This window comes from Oncorhynchus kisutch, linkage group LG2 (genome assembly GCF_002021735.2).
Source record: "Oncorhynchus kisutch isolate 150728-3 linkage group LG2, Okis_V2, whole genome shotgun sequence".
In the NCBI taxonomy this organism is placed as follows: Eukaryota; Metazoa; Chordata; class Actinopteri; order Salmoniformes; family Salmonidae; genus Oncorhynchus; species Oncorhynchus kisutch.
Genome location: NC_034175.2, coordinates 26,810,443 through 26,832,458, shown reverse-complemented (window position 1 = coordinate 26,832,458; position 22,016 = coordinate 26,810,443). Strand labels below are relative to the sequence as shown.

The 22,016-nt window shown below is 44.5% G+C and overlaps 1 protein-coding gene across 16 annotated transcripts in view; it reads left to right on the top strand.

The window, feature by feature from the left end:
* Nucleotides 1-22,016, top strand: part of LOC109864489 (plectin) — a 176,979-nt gene that overhangs the window by 146,094 nt on the left and 8,869 nt on the right. For 6 of the 16 annotated variants that reach the window (XM_031792134.1, XM_031792137.1, XM_031792148.1 and 3 more), the window contains 23 exons: nucleotides 1,920-2,015; nucleotides 2,236-2,363; nucleotides 4,728-4,821; nucleotides 5,397-5,551; nucleotides 5,814-6,159; nucleotides 6,386-6,463; nucleotides 6,634-6,795; nucleotides 7,009-7,113; nucleotides 7,345-7,440; nucleotides 7,586-7,711; nucleotides 8,040-8,192; nucleotides 8,430-8,587; nucleotides 8,840-8,966; nucleotides 9,746-9,929; nucleotides 10,290-10,310; nucleotides 12,678-12,835; nucleotides 14,595-14,776; nucleotides 14,959-15,097; nucleotides 15,607-15,963; nucleotides 16,213-16,296; nucleotides 16,414-16,515; nucleotides 16,660-16,758; nucleotides 18,408-21,761. In XM_031792134.1, coding sequence (XP_031647994.1) covers nucleotides 1,920-2,015; nucleotides 2,236-2,363; nucleotides 4,728-4,821; nucleotides 5,397-5,551; nucleotides 5,814-6,159; nucleotides 6,386-6,463; nucleotides 6,634-6,795; nucleotides 7,009-7,113; nucleotides 7,345-7,440; nucleotides 7,586-7,711; nucleotides 8,040-8,192; nucleotides 8,430-8,587; nucleotides 8,840-8,966; nucleotides 9,746-9,929; nucleotides 10,290-10,310; nucleotides 12,678-12,835; nucleotides 14,595-14,776; nucleotides 14,959-15,097; nucleotides 15,607-15,963; nucleotides 16,213-16,296; nucleotides 16,414-16,515; nucleotides 16,660-16,758; nucleotides 18,408-21,761 — 6,504 coding nt within the window. The remainder of the gene's footprint in view (nucleotides 1-1,919; nucleotides 2,016-2,235; nucleotides 2,364-4,727; nucleotides 4,822-5,396; nucleotides 5,552-5,813; nucleotides 6,160-6,385; nucleotides 6,464-6,633; nucleotides 6,796-7,008; nucleotides 7,114-7,344; nucleotides 7,441-7,585; nucleotides 7,712-8,039; nucleotides 8,193-8,429; nucleotides 8,588-8,839; nucleotides 8,967-9,745; nucleotides 9,930-10,289; nucleotides 10,311-12,677; nucleotides 12,836-14,594; nucleotides 14,777-14,958; nucleotides 15,098-15,606; nucleotides 15,964-16,212; nucleotides 16,297-16,413; nucleotides 16,516-16,659; nucleotides 16,759-18,407; nucleotides 21,762-22,016) is intronic. The other 10 variants (XM_031792144.1, XM_031792159.1, XM_031792180.1 and 7 more) reach the window with 6 other exon arrangements.

Here is a 22,016-nt window from a genome sequence, read left to right as displayed (position 1 = left end):
GATTGGAATGCTATCTGTGGCTGGTCACGTAATGCATTATTGTTTGAAATGGGGAGCGTGTATACTGTAACTTGGATAATGAAAATACTATATGTGGTTCTGTGTCTATATATCGGGTCTGTAGCTAAGGCATTTTTGGGGGGCTGTGAATTATGATTCTAACATTTCTCCACTCACATTTTCTGTTGCCATCACTAAGCCTATTCAGACATGCCTGACATGATCAAATTGTTCTGGAAATGCATTTCTCTGAGCTCTTACTGATATGGATGCGTACGTACATCGTCAGCGCTCGTGAGTCGCATGGTCGTTAAATAGTGAAGTCGTTATTGGGCGGCAGAGTAGCCTAGTGGTTAGAGTGTTGGGCTAGTTGAAAGGTTGCAAGATTGAATCCCTGAGCTGACGAGGTAAAAAATCTGTCGTTCTGCCCCTGAACAAGGCTGTTAAACCACTGTTCCCTGGTAGGCTGTCATTGAAAATAAGAATTTGTTCTTAACTGACTTGCCTAGTTAAATCAAGGTAAAAAAAAAAAAATATGAACAAGCAGCTAGCTCTGCCATTCGATCCCACATCAAACAGAGCAATTACAGTCTTTAGATTGCATTGTCTCATGTGGTTGCATTGTGTGGCATCTGGCTGGGTGGCACTGGAGCTGAGAAAAGCAGACCTGAAGCCACACATTATTCCACCTAATCCTCAGTGGAATCTTCCGTACTGCCCCTCCCCATTCCCTGGCTAGCGTGCCTGCAACTTTCTCTGTGGAGACAAAGGGGACTGTCAGACAAAAGGCTAGGTCAGCTAAGTTCTCCTATTGGATAATGTATAAAACATTCATTAACCCTATCAGTTGCTGTAATCAGTTTCCAAATCTTGTACAGTAGAGTCAAAGGAATTGTACAGTAAAATAGAGGAGGGCGCACCTCTGTGTCAAATTTCCTTTATCAACTGGAACTCCTATTATGTGGCTTAAAATGGCATTATCAGAATGAGCAGTACAAGGCTGGGGATATTGTGCTTCAAGGTAGTCTCGTTCCAAGAACTCTTTTCCTAGATAATGGTTCCCAAATACAGACAAAAGCCGTGTCGATAGTCTCTATTTGTTTCTATTTGTGTCGATACACCGTCTGCGTCTTCTAATAAGGCATCTGACTTTTCTATGTAATACTTTTCAACGCCCCTTAATCTTTGTTAGCTTGAGTTTTTATTTGGGAAGGTGTCTGAATAATCGGGTTAGCCACATTATTGATCTGGTTACCATGTTGGATTTAGGTAAATCCCATGTTTAATAGCCATTTGAAAAGGTCAAGCTCTGTGTGTATGTATGTGAATTAAGGACATGGGAACATGTTATAAACCTACAAGGTTGCAATCCTTTCTCAAGTAACGCCCACTGTGAGAATGTAAACATGTCAATGTAAACATGGAAGCAGAATCATCTCCTAGACTAGAGTCAATGGAAGCAGAATCATCTCCTAGACTAGAGTCAGTGGAAGCAGAATCATCTCCTAGACTAGAGTCAATGGAAGCAGTTTGAATAAGTACTGCTGTCGTGGTTGGGGTCAATTCCATTTCAAATGGAATTTCAGTTTACTTTCTGAATTGACTGTCTTGAAATAGAATTGTCATCAACCCTGTTCAGTGTCATGTAGCATTTTAAAAAGGAAGCAAGAGTAGGATGGATTGAGTCACAAGATAATAAGGTAGGTAGCCTAGCGGTTAGAGTGTTGGGCCAGGAACCGAAATGTCGCTGGTTCGCATACCTGAGCCGACAATGTGAAAAATCTGCCGTTGTATCCCTGAGCAAGGATACAACACTTCACCACACATAGATTTTTTTTTCCTACGTTAATTGCCCCTTTGTGACCGTTCAAGAACGGTAAAAAAATGTCTCCTTCATCCTGTCTCACTCTCTCTGTCAGATCCTGTGGCGTCAGTTCTTGAAGTTCAAAGAGACAGAACTGCCTGCAAAGGAGGCCGACAAGCACCGTTCCAAACTCATCTACCAGTCCTTTGAGGTTAGCCATGCGCACAGAGCTTCTATTCTGTTATTTTCTATTTTATTTGCATTCTAGTCTTTTTCGATTCTATTTTATTATGTTCTACTCTATTGTATCCAATTCCAATATACTCTACTATATTCTATTTTTTGATAGATTGATATAGATAGATAAAAGTGGTTGTCTGATTTGTGGCTAGAGGTCTGACACCTATTATTTTACATCACTCCCTCTACAGAGTGCAGTGCATGCTGGTCAGGTCAAGGTTCCTCCAGGCTACCATCCCATTGATGTGGAGAAGGAATGGGGCCGTCTGCACGTGTCCATCCTTGAGAGAGAACGACTGCTCAGGACAGAGTTTGAGAGGTGAGTGAGTGAAGCTGTGTGGTGGATATCAATGTCTGGCCATATTATTCCATGATTCCATCAATCCTCATCTGGATCTACACTGACCAAAAATACAAACGCAACATGTAAAGTCTTGGTCCCATGTTTCGTGAGCTGAAATAAAAGATCCCAGAAATGTTCCATACGCACAAAAAAGCGTATTTCTCTCAAATTCTATGCACAAATGAGTTGCCAAGATAATCCATCCACTTGACAGGTGTGGTATATTAATAATCTGGTTAAACACCATGATCATTACACAGGTGCACCTTGTGCTGTGGACAATAAAAGGCCACTCTAAAATGTGCAGTTTTGTCACAAATCTCAATACCACAGATGTCTAAAGTGTTGAGGGAGCGTGCAAATTGGCCTGCTGCCTTCAGGAATGTCCACCAGAGCTTTTGCCAGAGAATTGAATGTTAACTTCTTTATAAGCCGCCTCCAACGTCGTTTTAGAGAATTTTGCAGTGCGCCCAACCGGCCTCACAACCACAGACCACGTGTATGCCGCCGTGTGGGATAGCGATTTGCTGATGTCAACGTTGTGAACAGAGTGCCCCAAAGTGGGGTTATGGTATGGGCAGGCATAAGCTACGGACAACGAACACAATTGCATTTTATCGATGGCAGTTTGAATGCACAAAAATATCATGAAGAGATACTAAGGCCCATTGAAAGGTCCATTTTATAAAGGTATCTATGACCAACAGATGCGTATCATTACTCCCAGTCATGTGAAGTCTATATATTAGCGCCTAATGAATGTATTATTTCAATTGACTGATTTCCTCATGTGAACTCAGCAAAATGAATGAAATTGTTCCTTGTTGCTTTTATATTTTTGTTTACTATATATCTACTCTCTAGAAAGAAATCCTTCATTTTACAAAATGGGAAGAATATGTTGTTGTTTTGACACAAGACCGGTCTTTGATTCGTTGGTCTGTGTGAGAGCATCCTGGATAACTAACTCCATTAGTCTATTAAACCCAGTTTTACCTTAGTTGCACTGCTCTGGGACCTTGTTTAGGCTGTGGTTCGTCTCGAGCCAGCTCCTCTTGAACAGTAATACCATTGGCACGCCCGAGGTTCGCTATCTAGGATGCCGTAAGGGGCTTGGACACTGTCCTGCCTGGTTTCTCTAAGGTCTTCAGGGATGACTTCACGCGTCTTGACTTTAGATGGACCTTTCCACTAGTTTCTTTCTTGATTGGGTAGCGCCACAAAGCGTAGGTTAGAATATCAGACCGTTGACGAGTGCAATTTACTTACAGCGAATGAATCATGGTTCATATTAAAACCACAGAGAGTGACAGATGGATTCTTATCAAGCCGATTCTATTCACCGAACCATTTCCTTGTGGTTACATGTGCCGTTTTCAACAGCCGCAAGAACAACCTCTGAAGCCTAGTAATGCACAGTAATTCTATTACCCATCTCCCCTCATTTGGAGACTCCATAACCAGATGTTACGATTGAATCAGGCTGTCCCTTTGCGATGAAGGGATTGTGAAGAAAGACATCCTCTGTACACGTGGAGCGATTTAAATTATTTTAATTTTTTTACAAAATGTCTTCTTGTCAACTTAATCAGATGTGATTATCTGTCAGAAGGCATCAAATGCCAATGTTATCAATATCATAAGGCCTAGGTAGCTGGAGGGGTGTTGCGTTGCAAGTGCTGGTCCACTGTCATGAGACAGCCTTGTTTGCCGGGTCCGTGTTCAGTGTAATGGGCAGTCATCGTTTGCTAGTTTCGACGAAGTTCATCAGACTGTCTGGGAAGCCTTATTCATGAACTGGGAGGAGGAATGGCTGGACAAGCTCAGCAGAATTTTGCCTTACACAACGCAGCAGACACTTGTTGTCCCTGCCAAGGTTGGGAGAGAATTCCCATGACACGACGGGGTTGTGTTAAGAAGAGCCACCGCTCCACCTGGGACTTTAAAAGGGAGGGCATAGGGACAAGGAGTATGGCATTTGTGACGGACCCTTATAGAGTAGAGTACCTTCTGCATTCGAAGAGGCCGTAAGTGTCTTGTTCTGGACTTTCAGCGATTGTGCTGTCGTGGTTATTGTGTTACGATGTTATGACGTTTTTTAGCTGTGGCCAAGCAAGGAATATGCTATATTTGATACTTGATATTCTTAATCGTGACATAAAACATTTTTTTGTTGTTTGTTTGTTTTTCTATTGATTCATTCACTTTTAGCATGGTACAGAAGTGAAATCCTATACCCAGGCCCGTGTTGACCCTGACAGGGTATGTTTGCTAAAAACCATTTGAAAACAAAAATGTTTTGACCAGATCAGTGTTAACGCTCCTCTTCTCTTCCCTCAGGCTAGAGAGACTCCAGAGGATCGTCAGTAAAGTCCAGATGGAGTCCGGTGTGTGTGAGGAGCAGCTCAACCAGCTGGAGACCCTGCTGCAGACGGTGAGTCTTGGACCACTAACACTCTGACTGTACAGTGAGGCCCGAGGCTGGGACTGGACCTGGGAATGAGCCTGAGACTGAGACTGAGGCTGGGACTGGGGCTGAGGTTTGAGCTGGGATTAGGGCTGGGAATGAGGCTGGAGCCGGGACAGGCTGTGGCTAGAGCTGGGGGAAACTAAGGACAGTCATTGTCCTCAATTATGTGAAGTTGCTATAGGCCAGTGATTGGGTCAAATGACTCATACCGGGTAAGTCATATGCTCCAGTTAGAAAATCATTAGCTGTCTGGTTTTGAATGAGGTAGTAAACAATGTGTCCAGTCATCACCAGTGAAAATGCTCCAATCAGATTGGTATTCCCTCTTCTGTCATACAACAGCGTGAGGTGGGCTGGATACAGTCTCACATAACAAAATGAAGATCTGAACTGATCTCCCAACAAGTTTGCAAAGCCATGGAATCCTTAAAGTGGAGGATGCATTACTTGTCTGTAAACCATAGAAACCCTTTACCTTCTCTCTTTCGAACGCTCATAGGTTAATGACATTTAATATTGTTGTGCCTGCCTCCCTCTAGGACATCCGTCTCCTGAGTGCAGGGAAGCCGGCTCAGCACACTGCCGAGGTGGCACGGGACCTGGACAAGGCAGACGGCATGATACGTCTGCTCTTCAACGACGTGCAGCTGCTCAAAGATGGGCGCCACCTGCAGGCCGAGCAGATGTACCGCAGGTGAGTTGGCCGTTTCAGTTTCTCACAAAATGGATGATAAAGTTTCTATTTTCTATTCGATTATATTATATACATTGATCGATTACAGCGATTTGCTTTGTTAGGGTAAAAAATGTCTCTAAATTATAAATGATATCCCCTCCCCCTGTAGTCATGAACGCTGATTGAGACCTAAGCTTGTTGCATAAACCATAGTCATTTAATTGAAGAAATGTGTTGCAGGACAGAACACTTACCTGTCAAATGCGTGTCGTTCCCACAGGGTGTACCGCCTTCACGAGCGTCTTGTGAACCTGCGCACCGATTACAACCTGCGTCTCAAGTCGCAGGTGACGACCACCCAGATGATCCAGACCCAGACCATCCAGCAGTCATCCTCCAGGGTTCGTCCTGAGCTGGACGAGGTGACCCTGCGTTACGCCCAGGACCTGCTGACCTGGGTGGAGGAGAGTCAGAGGCGGATTGACGAGGCCGAGTGGGGCTCGGACCTGCCCACCGTGGAGTCTCAGCTGGGCAGCCACCGGGGCCTGCACCAGACCGTGGAGGACTTCCGCGCCAAGATCGAACGGGCCAAGGCTGACGAGGTACTAGACCTTAAAGGGGCAAAGGTGAAATATGTTTTAGTGGGGTGTTATAATAACTTTGTTTCATAGACTCTCTATATCTCCATATACAGTATTTCCATTACACTTTGAACAAGTTTATATCATGTACTTTGTATTCGATCCGAGGGAATGGAGACATGATACACGTTCATTACCATCGTCAAGTGCTAGATCCTCTCTGACTGTGACATTACATTGATGTTGCCCGTGTGTCTCTTGTGTCCCTCAGAGCCAGCTATCCCCAGTCAGTAAGGGGATGTACAGTCAATACCTGGGCAAACTGGACCTTCAGTATGCCAAGCTGCTGGTAAGATCTTTTAATCAGAAGCGTTATTTAGTGTTAAATGTAATATTTTTGGGTAAAGATGCTGTTCTAGTCAACAACCACCAGGATTAGTAATAATTGTATTCTCATAAATGCACACATGCAGTGTGTCATCTAATCTATATCTTCCCTCTTTCACCGCTCTCTCCCAGAACTCCTCCAAGTCTCGTCTGCGTAACCTGGACTCGCTCTATGTGTTTGTCAGCGCGGCAACCAAGGAGCTGATGTGGCTCAACGACAAAGAGGAGGAGGAGGTCAACTACGACTGGAGCGACCGCAACACCAACATGACCGCCAAGAAAGACAACTACTCGGTAGGTCCGACCGCCCACCCAGAAAACCATATACATCACTTGAAAAATATATCAGAAATGCTGTTAAGACAGCTTGGTTGTTCAAGTGCACATTTTCTGAAGCCTAGAAAAAGATTGAATAGATCATACAGTATTTCCAAACTCTGGAGTAGTGCTCAGCTGAATGTAGTAAGCCTGTTGATAGCTCAATGATAGCTCATCTTCATTCTGAAGGGTCTGATGCGTGAGCTGGAGCTGAGAGAGAAAAAGGTCAACGACATCCAGGGCACAGGAGACAAGATGCTGAAGGAGGGCCACCCTGGCAAGAAAACAGTGGAGGTGAGCACTACACTACCTCCTAGTGGTCTCCATGAGCAATAGCAGGGTAAACCTGGATGTATGCGTTAGTACACAGAACTGCATACCGTAGTAGATTATTTTGCAAACAAGCATGTCTTATTGGACAAGTTCAGGTAGTCCCTCTCTGTTTCAGGCAGTATTCCTCCACTTGGTGCCTAATGAACACCACCCTGTTTTGCCCAACTCTTCATGTTCCCCTTTAATTTCCAGGCCTTCACAGCAGCCCTGCAGACTCAGTGGAGCTGGATCCTGCAGCTGTGTTGTTGCATCGAGGCTCACCTCAAAGAGAACACAGCGTACTACCAGGTTTGTATGCTCCAAATCATTTTCTAAATAGAGAATGTCTCATAAACCTGCATGGTTCCATAAGTGATAGTTCCAAACCCAATTGTTGACGTTCTCGTGTTATTGTTCAATACACATGCCTTTATTGTCTTGTAATTCTTCGCAGTTCTTTTCGGACGTGAAAGAAGCTGAGGAGACGATGAAGAAGATGCAGGAGACGATGAAGAAGAAGTACAGCTGCGATCGCACCACTACGGCCACGCGACTGGAGGACCTGCTGCAGGATGCTATGGTACGTAGCCTAATACACAGTTGGACTGTGTACGGGTGCTTGTGCTTACATAAAACCTGAGGTCACCTAGCTCTGGACCCGTATTCATAAATCGTGAGAGTAGGACTGCGCATCTAGTATCAGGTCTGCTTTTAATATATGATGAATGGAAAGGGGGTACACGATCCTAGATCAGTACTCTTACTCTGAGATACTTTTATGAGTATGGGCCCTCGTCTCATAGGCAGGACTTTAGTTGCTCAAATGCAGAGAAAGCAAACCAGGAAAGTCTCTTTATCTTTGTGTTCCATCTTTTTCCTGATGTTGAATTATTTCCCTTCTTCACCAGGAGGAGAAGGAACAGCTGAACGAGTTTAAGACTCACGTGGCCGGCCTGAACAAGAGGGCCAAGACCATAATCCAGCTGAAGCCCCGTAACCCCACCAAGTCCATCAAGGGCAAACTACCCATCCAGGCCGTGTGCGATTTCAAACAGATGGAGGTGAGCATATCATCCTTATCACCTTTTGAAGGTATCTGGTGTAGGAATAACGGCTCTACATATGTAGAGGAAGTAGATACTTACTTTTTGTTTGTTTGTTCGTTCATCACTCTCTCCCCCCCCCCCCCCCCCCGTTCATTCATTCATTCTTCCTGGTTCGTTCATTCATGCTGGTCTAGCCATCCACCATCCACCCATGGACTGTAACGTCTCATATACTCCGTCTCTAATGTGCAGATCACCGTCCATAAGGGAGAGGAGTGTGCCCTCATCAACAACTCCCCACAGCCCAACAAGTGGAAGATCCTGAACCGCTCAGGCATTGAGGCGGTGGTGCCTTCAGTCTGCCTCCTGGTTCCACCTGTCAACAAGGAGGCTATGGACAGTGTGTCCAGGTGAGACTCTTACATCATTACACAGCGCTCAGAAATCAATGGATCACCCGGAGTCCGTTTTTCTTTTGTTGTCACGTCCCACATCTGTTGGCGCTGTCTTCCGTCACAATGACCCTAGGAGTTGGCAAGATGACACAAACAGATCTGGGACCAGGCTGGTTTTTCGTGACCTAGCCATGGGAAAAAAACCTCTGGGCCCTAGTTATATTTGTTTTACAGTACAGTAACACTTCCTTCTGTCTCCTACCCCAGTCTGGACTCTGGTCACCAGTCAATGCTGCTCCTGTGGCAGAGAATGCATGTGGACATGAAGAGCATGCTGTCCTGGCAGTACCTGACGAGAGACATCACACAGATACGTACCTGGAACATCACCATGGTAAATGCTGGTCATCTGTGATTTTTAAAATGTATTATCTTGAAAAACAACGGAGAAAGATTTATAGTAATTTAAATAGTTTAACATTAGTTAACTGTTTGGCGCTTAGACTATTTGAAGTAAAACGTGATCCTCACAGACAGCCAATCAGTGACCCTGTGAGAGGGAGTCAAGTGGTCACCCCGTTTGGGTCACTGCAAGTGTACTGAATGGAGCGGGGAGATTTCCCATGCCTTTGTTGCTTTAACGGTGAGCTTGAGTCTCCAGCTCTGTTATTTATAGAGCAGACCATGTAAACATGGGCGAGTGTTTTATTGAGTTAGAAAAGCTCATGGGTTTCCAAATGGAATTATCGGCGGGGGAAGTTCTCAGACTGTTACCACAGTTAGGAGCGGTGTCTACCAAAGCCTGTTTGTATTACGTGACAAACAAACTAAAAGCCTTGATTGTGTAGTAGATTTTTAAAAAAACGCCTATAACAGGTTGTGATGCAGGCAGGGCACATGGACAGAATGACGGGGACAAATTGACAGGCAATTCGGATTGGTTCCTCTCATACGGAGGAGGTTTTGAAAGATTATAACGATTTAAGATGAACATGTTTTAGATTGACTATTTCTCTCTCCTTATTCTACCTCTCCCTCTTTTTTCCCCCTCTCTCCTGCCTCTTCTTCTCTCTTTGTCTTCCTTCTCTCCTTTTCACCCTATTTTCTTCCCTCTCTCTCTCTCTCTCTCTCTCTCTCTCTCCTTTCTCCCCCTCCCCTCTCTTCCCTCTATAGTTTAAGACCATGAAGGTGGAGGAGTACAGGCTGATTATGAGGAACCTGGAGCTTCACTATCAGGACTTCATGCGTGACAGTCAGGATTCCCAGCTGTTTGGGCCGCACGACCGCATGCAGATCGAGGGCGACTACTCGAAGACCACACAGTACTACGACAACCTTCTACGCTCTGTGGAGAAAGGTCAGTTCCACCTACATGCTCATGAACAAACACAACAAACCTCTGTAAGCCTTTATGTTTACAGCCTGGGACTTACCTGGTGTTTACCTGGTGTTAACTAAGAAACTAATGGGGTATTAGTGGGTACTTTTCTGGATTGGCGACTACCTGGTTTGACAAATAATGTACAAGTAATGACCTAATAAACAGCGGGCTGTAAAATAATGTTTTGATCTCGGTAAGGGTGGCATCTACTCTCCTTCTCTGAGTACCACTAGCAAACAGTTTTTTTATACAGTGGATGTGTGTAGTCAGGGGTGAAAGGCGTGTTACTGTACACCAGTTCAGAAACATTGGGTAACTGTCAAATTCAACTTTCAGGACCAGTGGTTAAAACCAAAGGTGAGTGTGAACAGTGAACTTGCTGTTGAACTATGGATGGTTGGCACGTTCAAAAATTAACAATTTGTTGTTTCCATCACTCCAACCCCATCAACTTAGTGTTCACATTGATAGCAATGCTTTCGCTAGCTCTTCCAGCTTTTGATTGAGTGCATGATATTTTGTATTTTTTTTGTCCAGTTCCAATGTGGCTTGGTTTGTTGTTGTGTTATGCAATATAGTGCTTTAGAAAAATACATTCAGGTAGTGGTCAAGCTGTGTTTTGCTGTGTGTAGAGATACCACTCCACAGTGGGTAATTTGTAATGAAATATGCTTTGTTTGAATGCATATCAGTGTGTGTGTGTGTGTGTGTGTGTGTGTGTGTGTGTGTGTGTGTGTGTGTGTGTGTGTGTGTGTGTGTGTGTGTGTGTGTGTGTATGTGTGTGACACACTACATGTGAACACATGCATGTCTGATCATGAACCATATGAATACACTGCACTAGTGTGTGTGTGTGTGTGTGTGTGTACAGTTGAAGTCGGAAGTTTACATACACCTTAGCCAAATACATTTAAACTCAGTTTTCACAATTCCTGACATTTAATCCTAGTAAGGTCAGTTAGGTTCCTGCCTTAGATCAGTTAGATCACCACTTTATTTTAAGAATGTGAAATGTCAGAATAATAGTAGAGAGAATGATTTATTTCAGCGTTTATTTCTTTCATCACATACCCAGTGAGTCAGAAGTTTACATACAATCAATTAGTATTTGGTAGCATTGCCTTTAAATTGTTTAACTTGGGTCAAACGTTTTGGGTAGCCTTCCACAAGCTTCCCACAATAAGTTGGGTGAATTTTGGCCCATTTCTCCTGACAGAGTCAGGTTTGTAGGCCTCCTTGCTCGCACACACTTTTTCAGTTCTGCCCACAAGTTTTCTATGGGATTGAGGTCAGGGCTTTGTGATGGCCACTCCAATACCTTGACTTTGTTGTCCTAAAGCCATTTCACCACAACTTTGGAAATATGCTTGGGGTCATTGTCCATTTGGAAGACCCATTTGCGACCAAGCTTTAACTGATGTCTTGAGATGTTGCTTCAATATATCCACATAATTTTCCTCCCTCATGATGCCATTTATTTTGTGAAGTGCACTAGTCCCTCCTGCAGCAAAGCACCCCCACAACATGATGCTGCCACCCCTGTGCTTCACGGTTGGGATAGTGTTCTTCGGCTTGCAGTTCTATTTTTGTTTCATCAGACCAGAGGACCTTTCTCCAAAAAGTATGATCTTTGTCCCCATGTGCAGTTGCAAACCGTAGTCTGGCTTTTTTATGGCAGTTTTGGAACAGTGGCTTCTTCCTTGCTGAGCAGTCTTTCAGGTTATGTCGATATAGGACTCGTTTTACTGTGGATATAGATACTTTTGTACCTGGTTCCTCCAGCATCTTCACAAGGTCCTTTGCTGTTGTTCTGGGATTGATTTGCACCTTTTGCACCAAATACGTTCATCTCTAGGAGACAAAACGCGTCTCCTTCCGGAGTGGTATGACGGCTGCGTGGTCCCATGGTGTTTATACTTGCGTATTATTATTTGTACAGATGAAGGTGGTGCCTTCAGGCGTTTGGAAATTGCTCCCAAGGATGAACCAGACTTGTGGAGGACCATTTTTTTTCTGAGGTCTTAGCTGATTTCTTTTGATTTTCCCATGATGTCAAACAAAGAGGCACTGAGTTTGAAGGTTGGCCTTGAAATACATCCACAGGTACACCTCCAATTGACTCAAATTATGTAAATTAGCCTATCAGAAGCTTCTAAAGCCTTGACATAATTTTCTGGAATTTTCCAAGCTGTTTAAAGGCACAGTCAACTTAGTGCATGTAAACTTCTGACCGACTGGAATTGTGATACAGTGAGTTATAAGTGAAATAATCTGTAAGTGAAATAAATAAATTACTTGTCATGCAGAAAGTAGATGTCTTAACCGACTTGCCAAAACCATAGTTTTTTACAAGAAATTTGTGGACCTAAGTGTAGGTAAACTTCCGACTTCAAGTGTGTGTGTGTGTGTGTGTGTGTGTGTGTGTGTGTGTGTATTTATTTATTTATATAATCAGCAATTGTAATTCCATTCAAATTACTGAGGTATTGCAAGGTAAAGAACGTACATGGAAGAAAACATGGGAAAGGTTTCACCACACTACAATCAACTTTATCTTACCACACCTACAGTAACCACACACCCATCCTGCCCTAAGCTCCTCACCATGAGCGCATACATTTTGAGTATGTGATCTCTGTGGGTATTGAACCCACAGCCTTGGAGCTACTAGTGCCACACTCTTACCACCCTAACCGATCTCCACAATGTCCACGCTGCACACAGGTGAGCAGGACGAGTCGATGTGTGTGACCTACATCACCCAGATCAAGGACCTGCGTCTACGGATAGAGGACTGCGAGGCTCGTACCGTGGCCCGCATCCGCAAGCCCGTGGACAAGGACCCCATCCAAGACTGTGCCCAGAAGACCACCGACCAAAAGGTGCTGTACCTAGACTGTACTAACTAAAGAATGCGTTGTGACTTAGGTCTAACCTATTTATTGAACAGGTCTCCTCTGTAAAAGACGCTCAGTGGGATCAACCTGTATAAATAAAGGATAATAAAGTATAACCTCTATACAGGTGAAGGTAGCGGTGGGGGAGGGGCACCTCAGTGCTCGTGTCCATGGGACAACAGATACCGAAGTGAATCACCAAAAAACAATGACGTTTTATTTGGACACTAGGAATAACGTCATAAAGAACCCTGACTGTGTTTTTAGGAGCTACAATAAAACTGTTATGGAGGGGGAAGCACCTAAAATGTGATGCCAAGCAGGGTTTGGTAGGTTACTTTCTAAATGTAATCCGTTAGTTACATGGCCACAATTGTAATAGATTACTTTCCCCTTAAGATTGCGTTAGAAGGCGGCAAACCTTTATATTACCAACATCTATTACAGGATAAATCCATATTAGCGTTTACATAGCTGGCCATAAATGGATGTTGCATTTTACTTTATGGGTTGGTTATGTAGGCTTCTTCTAACCCATTGCTTTCTACTACAGATAATAATCTGATTAGGCTATGTCTTTACATTAAAAACACAAGTCTGTCAGATTTCCAGTCACTCCAATTAATTGAATACCCCTTGATCTTCAAGAATAGGACTTGTAAATATGGAAATATAGATTAGCCAAATTGTTTTACCTGAGGACTTGAACTGGAGCCCACAGAAGCCTATTCCTGCTGTTTTTGCACCCTTCACATGCATTTGGTGTGTCATCGTAGTGGTCTCTGCCTTGTGGTCAGATTCGCTCAGGCGGAACAAACATGAACTTGTTCCTTTTTTCAATGCTGATTTGAATGTCATTGAGAATAATCAAGTTTTTCGAAAGTGTCTGTAATCGGATCACAATATTTTAGCTGGTAACGTAACGTACAGCTATTTAATTTTTTTGTAATCCGTTACTCCCCAACCCTGATACCAAGCTACAGACTGGCACCAGAAACAGGACAAAGCACTACACAGAAAAGGAGAGAGAGAGAGAGAGAATGAGGGAGGGGTAGAAAGAGAGGGAATGAAATACCGAGAGAGGAGACAGCGAGGCCTAATTACAGCAGATTGCAGCTATGGATAGGGCTTTCTGCGGTGGGGGAGAGAAATGTGAGAAAGGAGATATACATACTGTACGGGAGCCAAGTGCAGCGGGAAAGAGAGGAACGATGACTCGGTAGACGGGAGGATAGGCGGGGCAGAGGTAGATAGAGAGGGAGGGAGCGGAATGGCATGGTTGCCGCCTTCTGCGCTGCCTCTCAGGGGGGAAGAGGGAGAGAGGAGAAGGCGAGTCATGAGAGTAAGACGGAGAGCGCAAGAGAGAGAGAAGGAAAGGGAAAATAGAGTAGTGTATATGCTCAGTGTGTTCAGTAAGTCCCTGGGCTGTGTTTCTCTATGGAGACTGAGGGTGACTGGCTGGAAGGCCCACTGATCCAGCTCCTCTGGACCCTGCTGGCTCTGGGCCTAGTGGGGATCCTTTCTATGCTACTCCACCAAGACCCCTGGCAGCTCATCCCTCGGAGAGTCCACACACAGGTCAGGCTCAGGAACACACTGCTTCCTTGGTTCTGATAGGAGGGACTTGTTCAGCATTATGACACTCGCTGGAAGTTTGTAATCGGAGGAGATTTTCTCTCTTTGTTTTGCTATTTGTCCTGTTCTTTATCTTAACCGTCATGCACTTGTTTCTCTCCCGTTTCAGAAAGTCCAAGTGGAGCTTGAGGGGATCAAGAAGAACCTGGACCAGGTGGCCGTGAAGACCGAGGAGGTCCTGAGTACCACTCCTCAGCAGTCCAGCACTGCCCCTGTCCTGCGCTCTGAACTGGACTTCACCCTGAAGAAGATGGACCACGCCTACATCCTCTCCTCTGTCTATCTAGAGAAGTGAGTTGACTTGTCGGTTTTCTTTCTGTAGCCAGTTTCCATTTTTGGGGTTCTTATTGCCCTGACAAAAGCAACAAACAAGCAAGTGAAAAATACAACATTCTATTTAAGCAGCATTAAATCTCTCACGCCACTTCCCTCCCCATCCCTCCTCCACTGACATTTCCTCTTCCTTGCCTCAGGCTGAAGACGGTGGACGTGGTCATCCGCAACACGCAGGGGGCCGAGGGCGTTCTGAAGAAGTACGAGCAGCGACTGCGCGAGGTCCAAACGGTGCCCAATGACGTCAAGGAGGTGGAGATGTACCGCACCCAGCTCAAGGTGAACTGACTGGGCAGCTCTGGGCACAGCCTCAGCCTTTTTTCTCGTGTTAGGTTTCCACTGAACAACCAGGCTTTTGTTCTCCGTTCTCTGAACACTTACCTCCTCTTTGTATGACACAGTTGGTCCGCATTTTCCAAGCCAGGGAGCTGGAGAGGCTTTTGCATAAACGCTACTCAGTAGATAGGTTGTGATGTTTATTACATTAAAAACACATGCGCATTTGGGACATTAATGAACTGTGTGGGATTCATTACGGGTTTGTTGACAGCCAACGCTCGTGTATTTTTGCGTTTTATATATGTATCATTGGATTATGAACATGGAAACAAGGCAGGTTTACAAAGAGAGAGAAACTGTTTACGCGATGAAACAAGACATGCATAACTTGTTCTGTGAAAAAAATTGAACTTTTTCAACGATTTTTTGTTGTTGACGTAAGCTGCACTTATTGACAGCTTATTTAACAATCTAACTGTTGCTCTTCCCTGCCGTCTCCTTCCCTGTAGAAAATGCGCGCTGAAGCGGAGGGTGAAAAGCCTGCATTCGATTCTCTGGAGGGCGAGCTCGGAAAGGCAGCAGCCGTGAGCGAGAAGATGTCTCGTGTGCACAGTGAGCGTGACGCTGAGTTGGACCACTACCGTCATCTCCTGTCCGGTCTCCAGGACCGCTGGCAGGCTGTGTTCTCCCAGATGGACCTGCGCCAGCGGGAGCTGGAGCAGCTGGGTCGCCAGCTGGGTTACTACAGAGAGAGCTACGACTGGCTCATCCAGTGGATCGGTGAGGCCAAGCAGAGGCAGGAGAAGATCCAGGCCGTGTCCATCAGCGACAGCAAGACTCTGAAGGAGCAACTGGCCCAGGAGAAGGTACTGATGGGGGAATATTAGGGGTCCGTTACATCACTGCATTGCTCCGGGTGCTTAGCTGATCAACTGAACATTCTGGAACTTTGTGAAAATAAATCATTGACACCTTTTTTTCGACTTATTTTGTATACTACTTCTGAGATGATGAATGTTATAAAGGTTTGTGTTGTGTAGTTCTCATCATTGAACATACACAGGCACACCGTGAAATCCCATCCAGACTAATTCTGATTATTTCCCCCGACATAGAAACTTCTGGAAGAGATTGAGCAAAACAAAGAGAAAGTTGACGAGTGTCAGAAATATGCTAAGGCATATATCGACACTATTAAGGTAAGCATGCACAACATTAGTGAGGAAACCATATTATTACATTCACATCCAGCTTTATTTAAATGTCTTCATTTCATAAAAGGTTTAGTGTTGAAACATCTTGTTTCTTTTTATTAGGATTATGAACTCCAGTTGGTGGCCTACAAAGCACAGGTGGACCCTCTCTCACCCCTGAAGAAAACCAAAATGGATTCGGCCTCAGATAACATCATTCAAGAGGTCTGTGCCACTTGTGTAATCTGACTGCAGATTGTCATTCTCTGACAACCATTTGCAATGCTAGGAGAAAAGTTTTAGATCAGTAGTTTAAGACAAAACCCCGCACCTAATCAAAGGTTTCCTGTTTCATTTCTTCTCCATTAGTACGTGACGCTAAGAACCCGCTACAGCGAGCTGATGACTCTGACCAGTCAGTACATCAAGTTTATCACCGACACACAGCGCCGCCTGGAGGACGAGGAGGTGCGTGACAACACACTGGGAAATCCGAACCCTAACCCATTGACAACCAATGAAAAACAAATGCATGACCACTCTTTTGCACGCACAAATGCATACACACACATTAATGTATGGATGATATTCTTTAATTTTGAGGTAATGTATGGTTTGGAACGTTGGCATTGGCATGCTGTGCTGTAGCCACAGGATGTTAGGGCACCTAGCAGACAGGAGGTCCTATCTCTTAGAATGATGGCCATGCGGTGCTATTCGGCAAATATGCGAACGCTCTACCAAAAATCAGCCTAGTGCTAAGTGTCATGGTTCTCAGATGGGAAACAGGGACTATCAATTAGAATATGGCTAGAGTGTCATAATCATTTCTTATGGTGCCTTAAAATATCCAGGGCCAAGTAGATACTGATCTATTATATGAACACCAATGACAATTGCATACGGTTTTGATAAGCAGTAGTGGCCTTGTCACAAAATTCAATGAATTGATGAAACGTTTATGTTCAGTCTGAAGCAAAAGAAAGAGAGCATCCTCAAACGATTAAGAGACCACGAGAGGAAATTCCAGTGGGTTAGGAGAAGCAACTCATAGGGGTTTACACATTTTGTATTCTGGCCTATTCATTTTCATGTCATTTATTGAGTTGTGCCGTAATATTTTTTTTTTAAAGGGCGTTCTTTCTTTCACTATGTCTAATTTTTCTCATTGGCCACTCTTTCTTAGATGTCAATCTAAGCTCTCCCACTGTATGCTTCAGGCCGACTGCCATGTCCTTCAACTTTCCTTTTTTCAGATGAACACACACTTTCCCGTCTCCCGTTCTTTTCTAACCCTAATGTTTTGTTTGTTTCTTTGCTTCTCTTAACTGCTTGCCAGTGCTTTGTCATGATGAATGCTTATCTTGTTTGGGCACTAAAAGAGGTAAATAATACACTACGCTCCAGTCACTATTCTCTCATTATGTGCCTTACCTTCCATGCCCTCAGGCTTCAATTCATCACCTAAACTGTCAAACATTTTCATATTTACCTTACATTCACTTGTTTCCGTGTCTCGTTTATTCTGTGTTCGCATGGGCTTTAAGTGCTATGTTCTTTATTACATTTTCAGATAATCCTTGTACTATCCCTGCTTTCCCCTTTGCACATATTCTGTATTCTAAGGAATACATTGCATTGTTGTGCAATAAATCATAACAGGTTGTTTAACCGTGTGAATAGATTCATTTCAACTAACTAGTTGCTGGTTGATTGTGATGTCATTTTTGAATAACAACTTTGAGTAATTTCAAGCTGAAAATAGATTATTTAAAAAAAAAGATTGAAAATAATATTTCACTTATGCAAAATGGTTTATCACAAAATAATTGCCTTAAGGACACCGATATGTAAAAATATACAGTTGCATGCCACATGAGTTCCTCACTTTGTTGTGTTGTGATGTCTTGTCTCCATACATTAATTGTTACATAACCATTTTCCATCTTACTTGTTTCTACCTTGAATTGTCTTTGTCAAAGATATCTTGCTTTAACAGCATCCTCCTGAATGAATTTACATCTGAACATATATCTATCTTTAAGCTACCTATTAACATTTAACCTGTCATGCTTAATTTTTAATATTTTCTTTACCATTTGCTTCCACTAATACAGAAAGCTGCTGAGAAAATGAAAGCGGAAGACAGGAAAAAAATGGCAGAGATGCAGGCTGAGTTAAACAAACAGAAGCAGCTAGCTGAATCTCATGCAAAGGCCATTGCCAAGGCCGAGCAGGAAGCTCAAGAGCTGAAGCTCATGATGCAGGAGGAAGTCAGCAGGAGACAAGTTGTGTCTGTAGATGCAGAAAAGCAAAAGCACAATATCCAGCTGGAACTACATGAGCTCAAAAATCTCTCCGAGCAGCAGATCAAGTCCAAGAGTCAACAGGTAGAAGAAGCCAATCAGAGCAGAGTCAAGATTGAGGAGGAAATCCGTATCATCAGGATCCAGCTGGAGACCACTGTCAAACAGAAGTTTACAGCTGAGGATGAGCTCAAGCAGCTCCGGGAAAAAGCATCTGAAGCCGAGAGGCTGAGGAAGCTTGCACAGGAGGAGGCTGAGAAGCTCCGCAAACAGGTCAACGAGGAGACCCAGAAAAAACGCAAGGCAGAGGAAGAGCTCAAGTTAAAGTCTGAGGCTGAGAAGGAGGCAGCCAGGCAGAAGCAGAAGGCTCTGGAAGACCTTGAGAAGCTGAAGATGCAGGCGGAGGAGGCGGAGAGACGCATGAAGCAAGCTGAAGTGGAGAAGGAGAAGCAGATCAAGGTTGCCCAGGAGGTGGCACAGAAGAGTGCTGCCACCGAACTCCAGAGCAAACGCATGTCCTATGTTGAAAAGACATCAAAGCTGGAGGAATCACTCAAACTAGAGCATGTCACAGTCATCCAGCTGCAGGAGGAGGCAGCTCGTCTCAAGAAGCAACAGGAAGAGGCTGATATGGCCCGGGAGGAGGCGGAGAAGGAGTTAGAGAAATGGAGGCAGAAGGCCAATGAGGCACTCCGCTTAAGGCTCCAGGCTGAGGAAGAAGCTCACAAAAAGAGTCGTGCCCAGGAGGATGCCGAGAAACAGAAGGAGGATGCTGAGCGTGAGGCCAGGAAGAGGGCTAAAGCTGAGGAGTCGGCACTCAAACAGAAAGATATGGCAGAGCAAGAGCTGGAGAGGCAGAGGAGGATAGCTGAGGGAACTGCTCAGCAGAAACTCTCAGCAGAACAGGAGTTAATCCGGCTAAGGGCAGACTTTGACCATGCTGAGCAACAGAGATCCCTGCTTGATGACGAACTGTACCGCCTGAAGAATGAAGTCAGTGCAGCTGAGCAGCAAAGGAAACAGCTCGAAGATGAACTGGCCAAAGTGAGGAGTGAAATGAATATACTCCTGCAGCTAAAGTCCAAGGCAGAAAAGGAGAGCATGTCCAATACTGAGAAGAGCAAACAGCTCCTTGAATCTGAAGCTGCAAAAATGAGGGACCTTGCTGAGGAGGCCGGCAAACTTAGATCCATCGCTGAGGAAGCCAAGCGACAAAGGCAAGTTGCTGAGCAAGAAGCAGCTCGTCAAAGAGTTGAAGCTGAAAGGATCCTCAAAGAGAAGCTTGCTGCCATTAACGAGGCAACTCGCATGAAGACTGAAGCAGAGATTGCCCTCAAAGAAAAAGAGGCTGAGAATGAGCGACTCAGACGACAAGCTGAGGATGAAGCTTACCAGAGGAAAGCTCTGGAGGACCAAGCCAGCCAGCACAAGCAAGATATTGAAGAAAAGATCAATCAGCTCAAGAAGTCATCTGAGAATGAGTTGGGAAGACAAAAGACACTTGTAGATGAAACTCTCAAGCAGAGACGAGTGGTTGAGGAGGAAATTCGCATTCTCAAGCTAAACTTTGAGAAAGCCTCATCTGGCAAGCTTGATTTGGAGCTGGAGTTGAATAAACTGAAAAACATTGCAGAGGAAACACAACAGAGTAAACTCCAAGCTGAAAAAGAGGCTGAGAAACACAGGAAACTTGCCCTGGAGGAGGAGAAACGCAGGCGTGAAGCAGAGGAAAAGGTCAAAAAGATCACTGCTGCAGAGGAAGAAGCAGGCAGACAGTGCAGAAATGCGCAGGAGGAAGTGGAGCGCCTCAAAAAGAAAGCAGATGAAGCCAAAAAGCAGAAAGAGGATGCTGACAAGGAAGCAGAAAGACAGATCCTCGTAGCCAAACAAGCAGCACAAAAATGCAATGCAGCAGAACAGCAAGTTCAGAGTGTCCTTGTCCAACAGAAGGAGGACAACCTCACGCAGAAACAGCTCAAGGAAGAGTATGAGAAAGCCAAGATGCTTGCGAAACAGGCGGAGCTTGCCAAGGAAAAGGCAGAGAAGGAGGCTGCTCTTCTCCGGCAACAAGCTGAGGATGCAGAACGCCAAAAACAGGTCGCTGAACTCGAAGCTTCCAACCAAGCCAAAGCTCAAGAGGAAGCCGTGAAATTGAGAAAGGAGGCAGAGTTCGAAGCTGCCAAGCGAGCGCAGGCTGAGGCTGATGCAATCAAACAGAAACAACAAGCAGATGCTGAGATGGAAAAGCACAAAAAACTTGCAGAGAAAACAGTGAGTCAAAAGTCTCAGGTAGAGAAAGAGCTCACAAAGGTCAGGCTTCAGCTGGATGAAACTGACAAGCAAAAATCTGTCTTAGATGAGGAGCTGCAGCGTTTAAAGGACGAAGTCGGTGATGCGGTCAAGCAGAAGGCCCAGGTGGAAGAGGAGTTATTCAAAGTCAAGATTCAGATGGAGGAGCTGGTCAAACTGAAACTCAGAATTGAGCAGGAGAACCAGCGTCTTATCAAAAAGGACAAGGATAACACTCAGAAATTCCTGGCCGAGGAAGCTGAGAACATGAAAAAGCTTGCAGAAGAAGCTGCCAGACTCAGTGTGGAAGCCCAGGAGGCTGCACACATGAGACAGATCGCTGAATCTGACCTCTCTCAACAGAGGGCACTTGCAGAGAAGATGCTAAAGGAGAAGATGCTTGCCATTCAGGAAGCATGTAAACTGAAAGCAGAGGCTGAGATGCTCCAAAGACAGAAGGACCTGGCTCAAGAGCAGGCCCAGAAGCTGCTTGAGGATAAACAACTGATGCAGCAGCGTCTTGATGAAGAGACTGAGGGCTTCCAGAAATCCTTGGAAGCTGAGCGCAGGAGACAGCTGGAGATCACCGCCGAAGCTGAAAACCTCAAAGTCAAAGTGTCCCAACTAAGTGATGCTCAGTCCAAAGCAGAGAATGAGGCCAAGAAATTCAAGAAGCAAGCAGATGAGATCAGTGCCCGTCTTCATCAGACAGAGCTAGCAACTAAAGAGAAATTGACTGTTGTAGAGCAACTTGAAGTGCAGCGACTGAGCAGCAACAAAGAGGCTGATGAGTTACGCAAAGCCATCGCTGAACTAGAAAAGGAGAAGGACAAACTGAAAAAGGAGGCTGAAGACCTACAGAATAACTCTAAAGAGGTATTGTTAGAGATGGCATAGTAGTGCAGCTTATGTCATTGTTAACCCTCTCTCTGAAAATGAACTATCTTAAATGATTTAATTACATTTCTTTATCTATTCCTTTCCTAAAAATAACCACTTACACAGTTGTATTGTTTTGAGTTATATTTCTATTACGGTACACTAAGCTTAAAAATATCATATCCCTTCCAGATATTTTCAGTTTGTCCAGGACAAAAATGTAGATTCATTATTGGTGGTGTTCCCCATAAT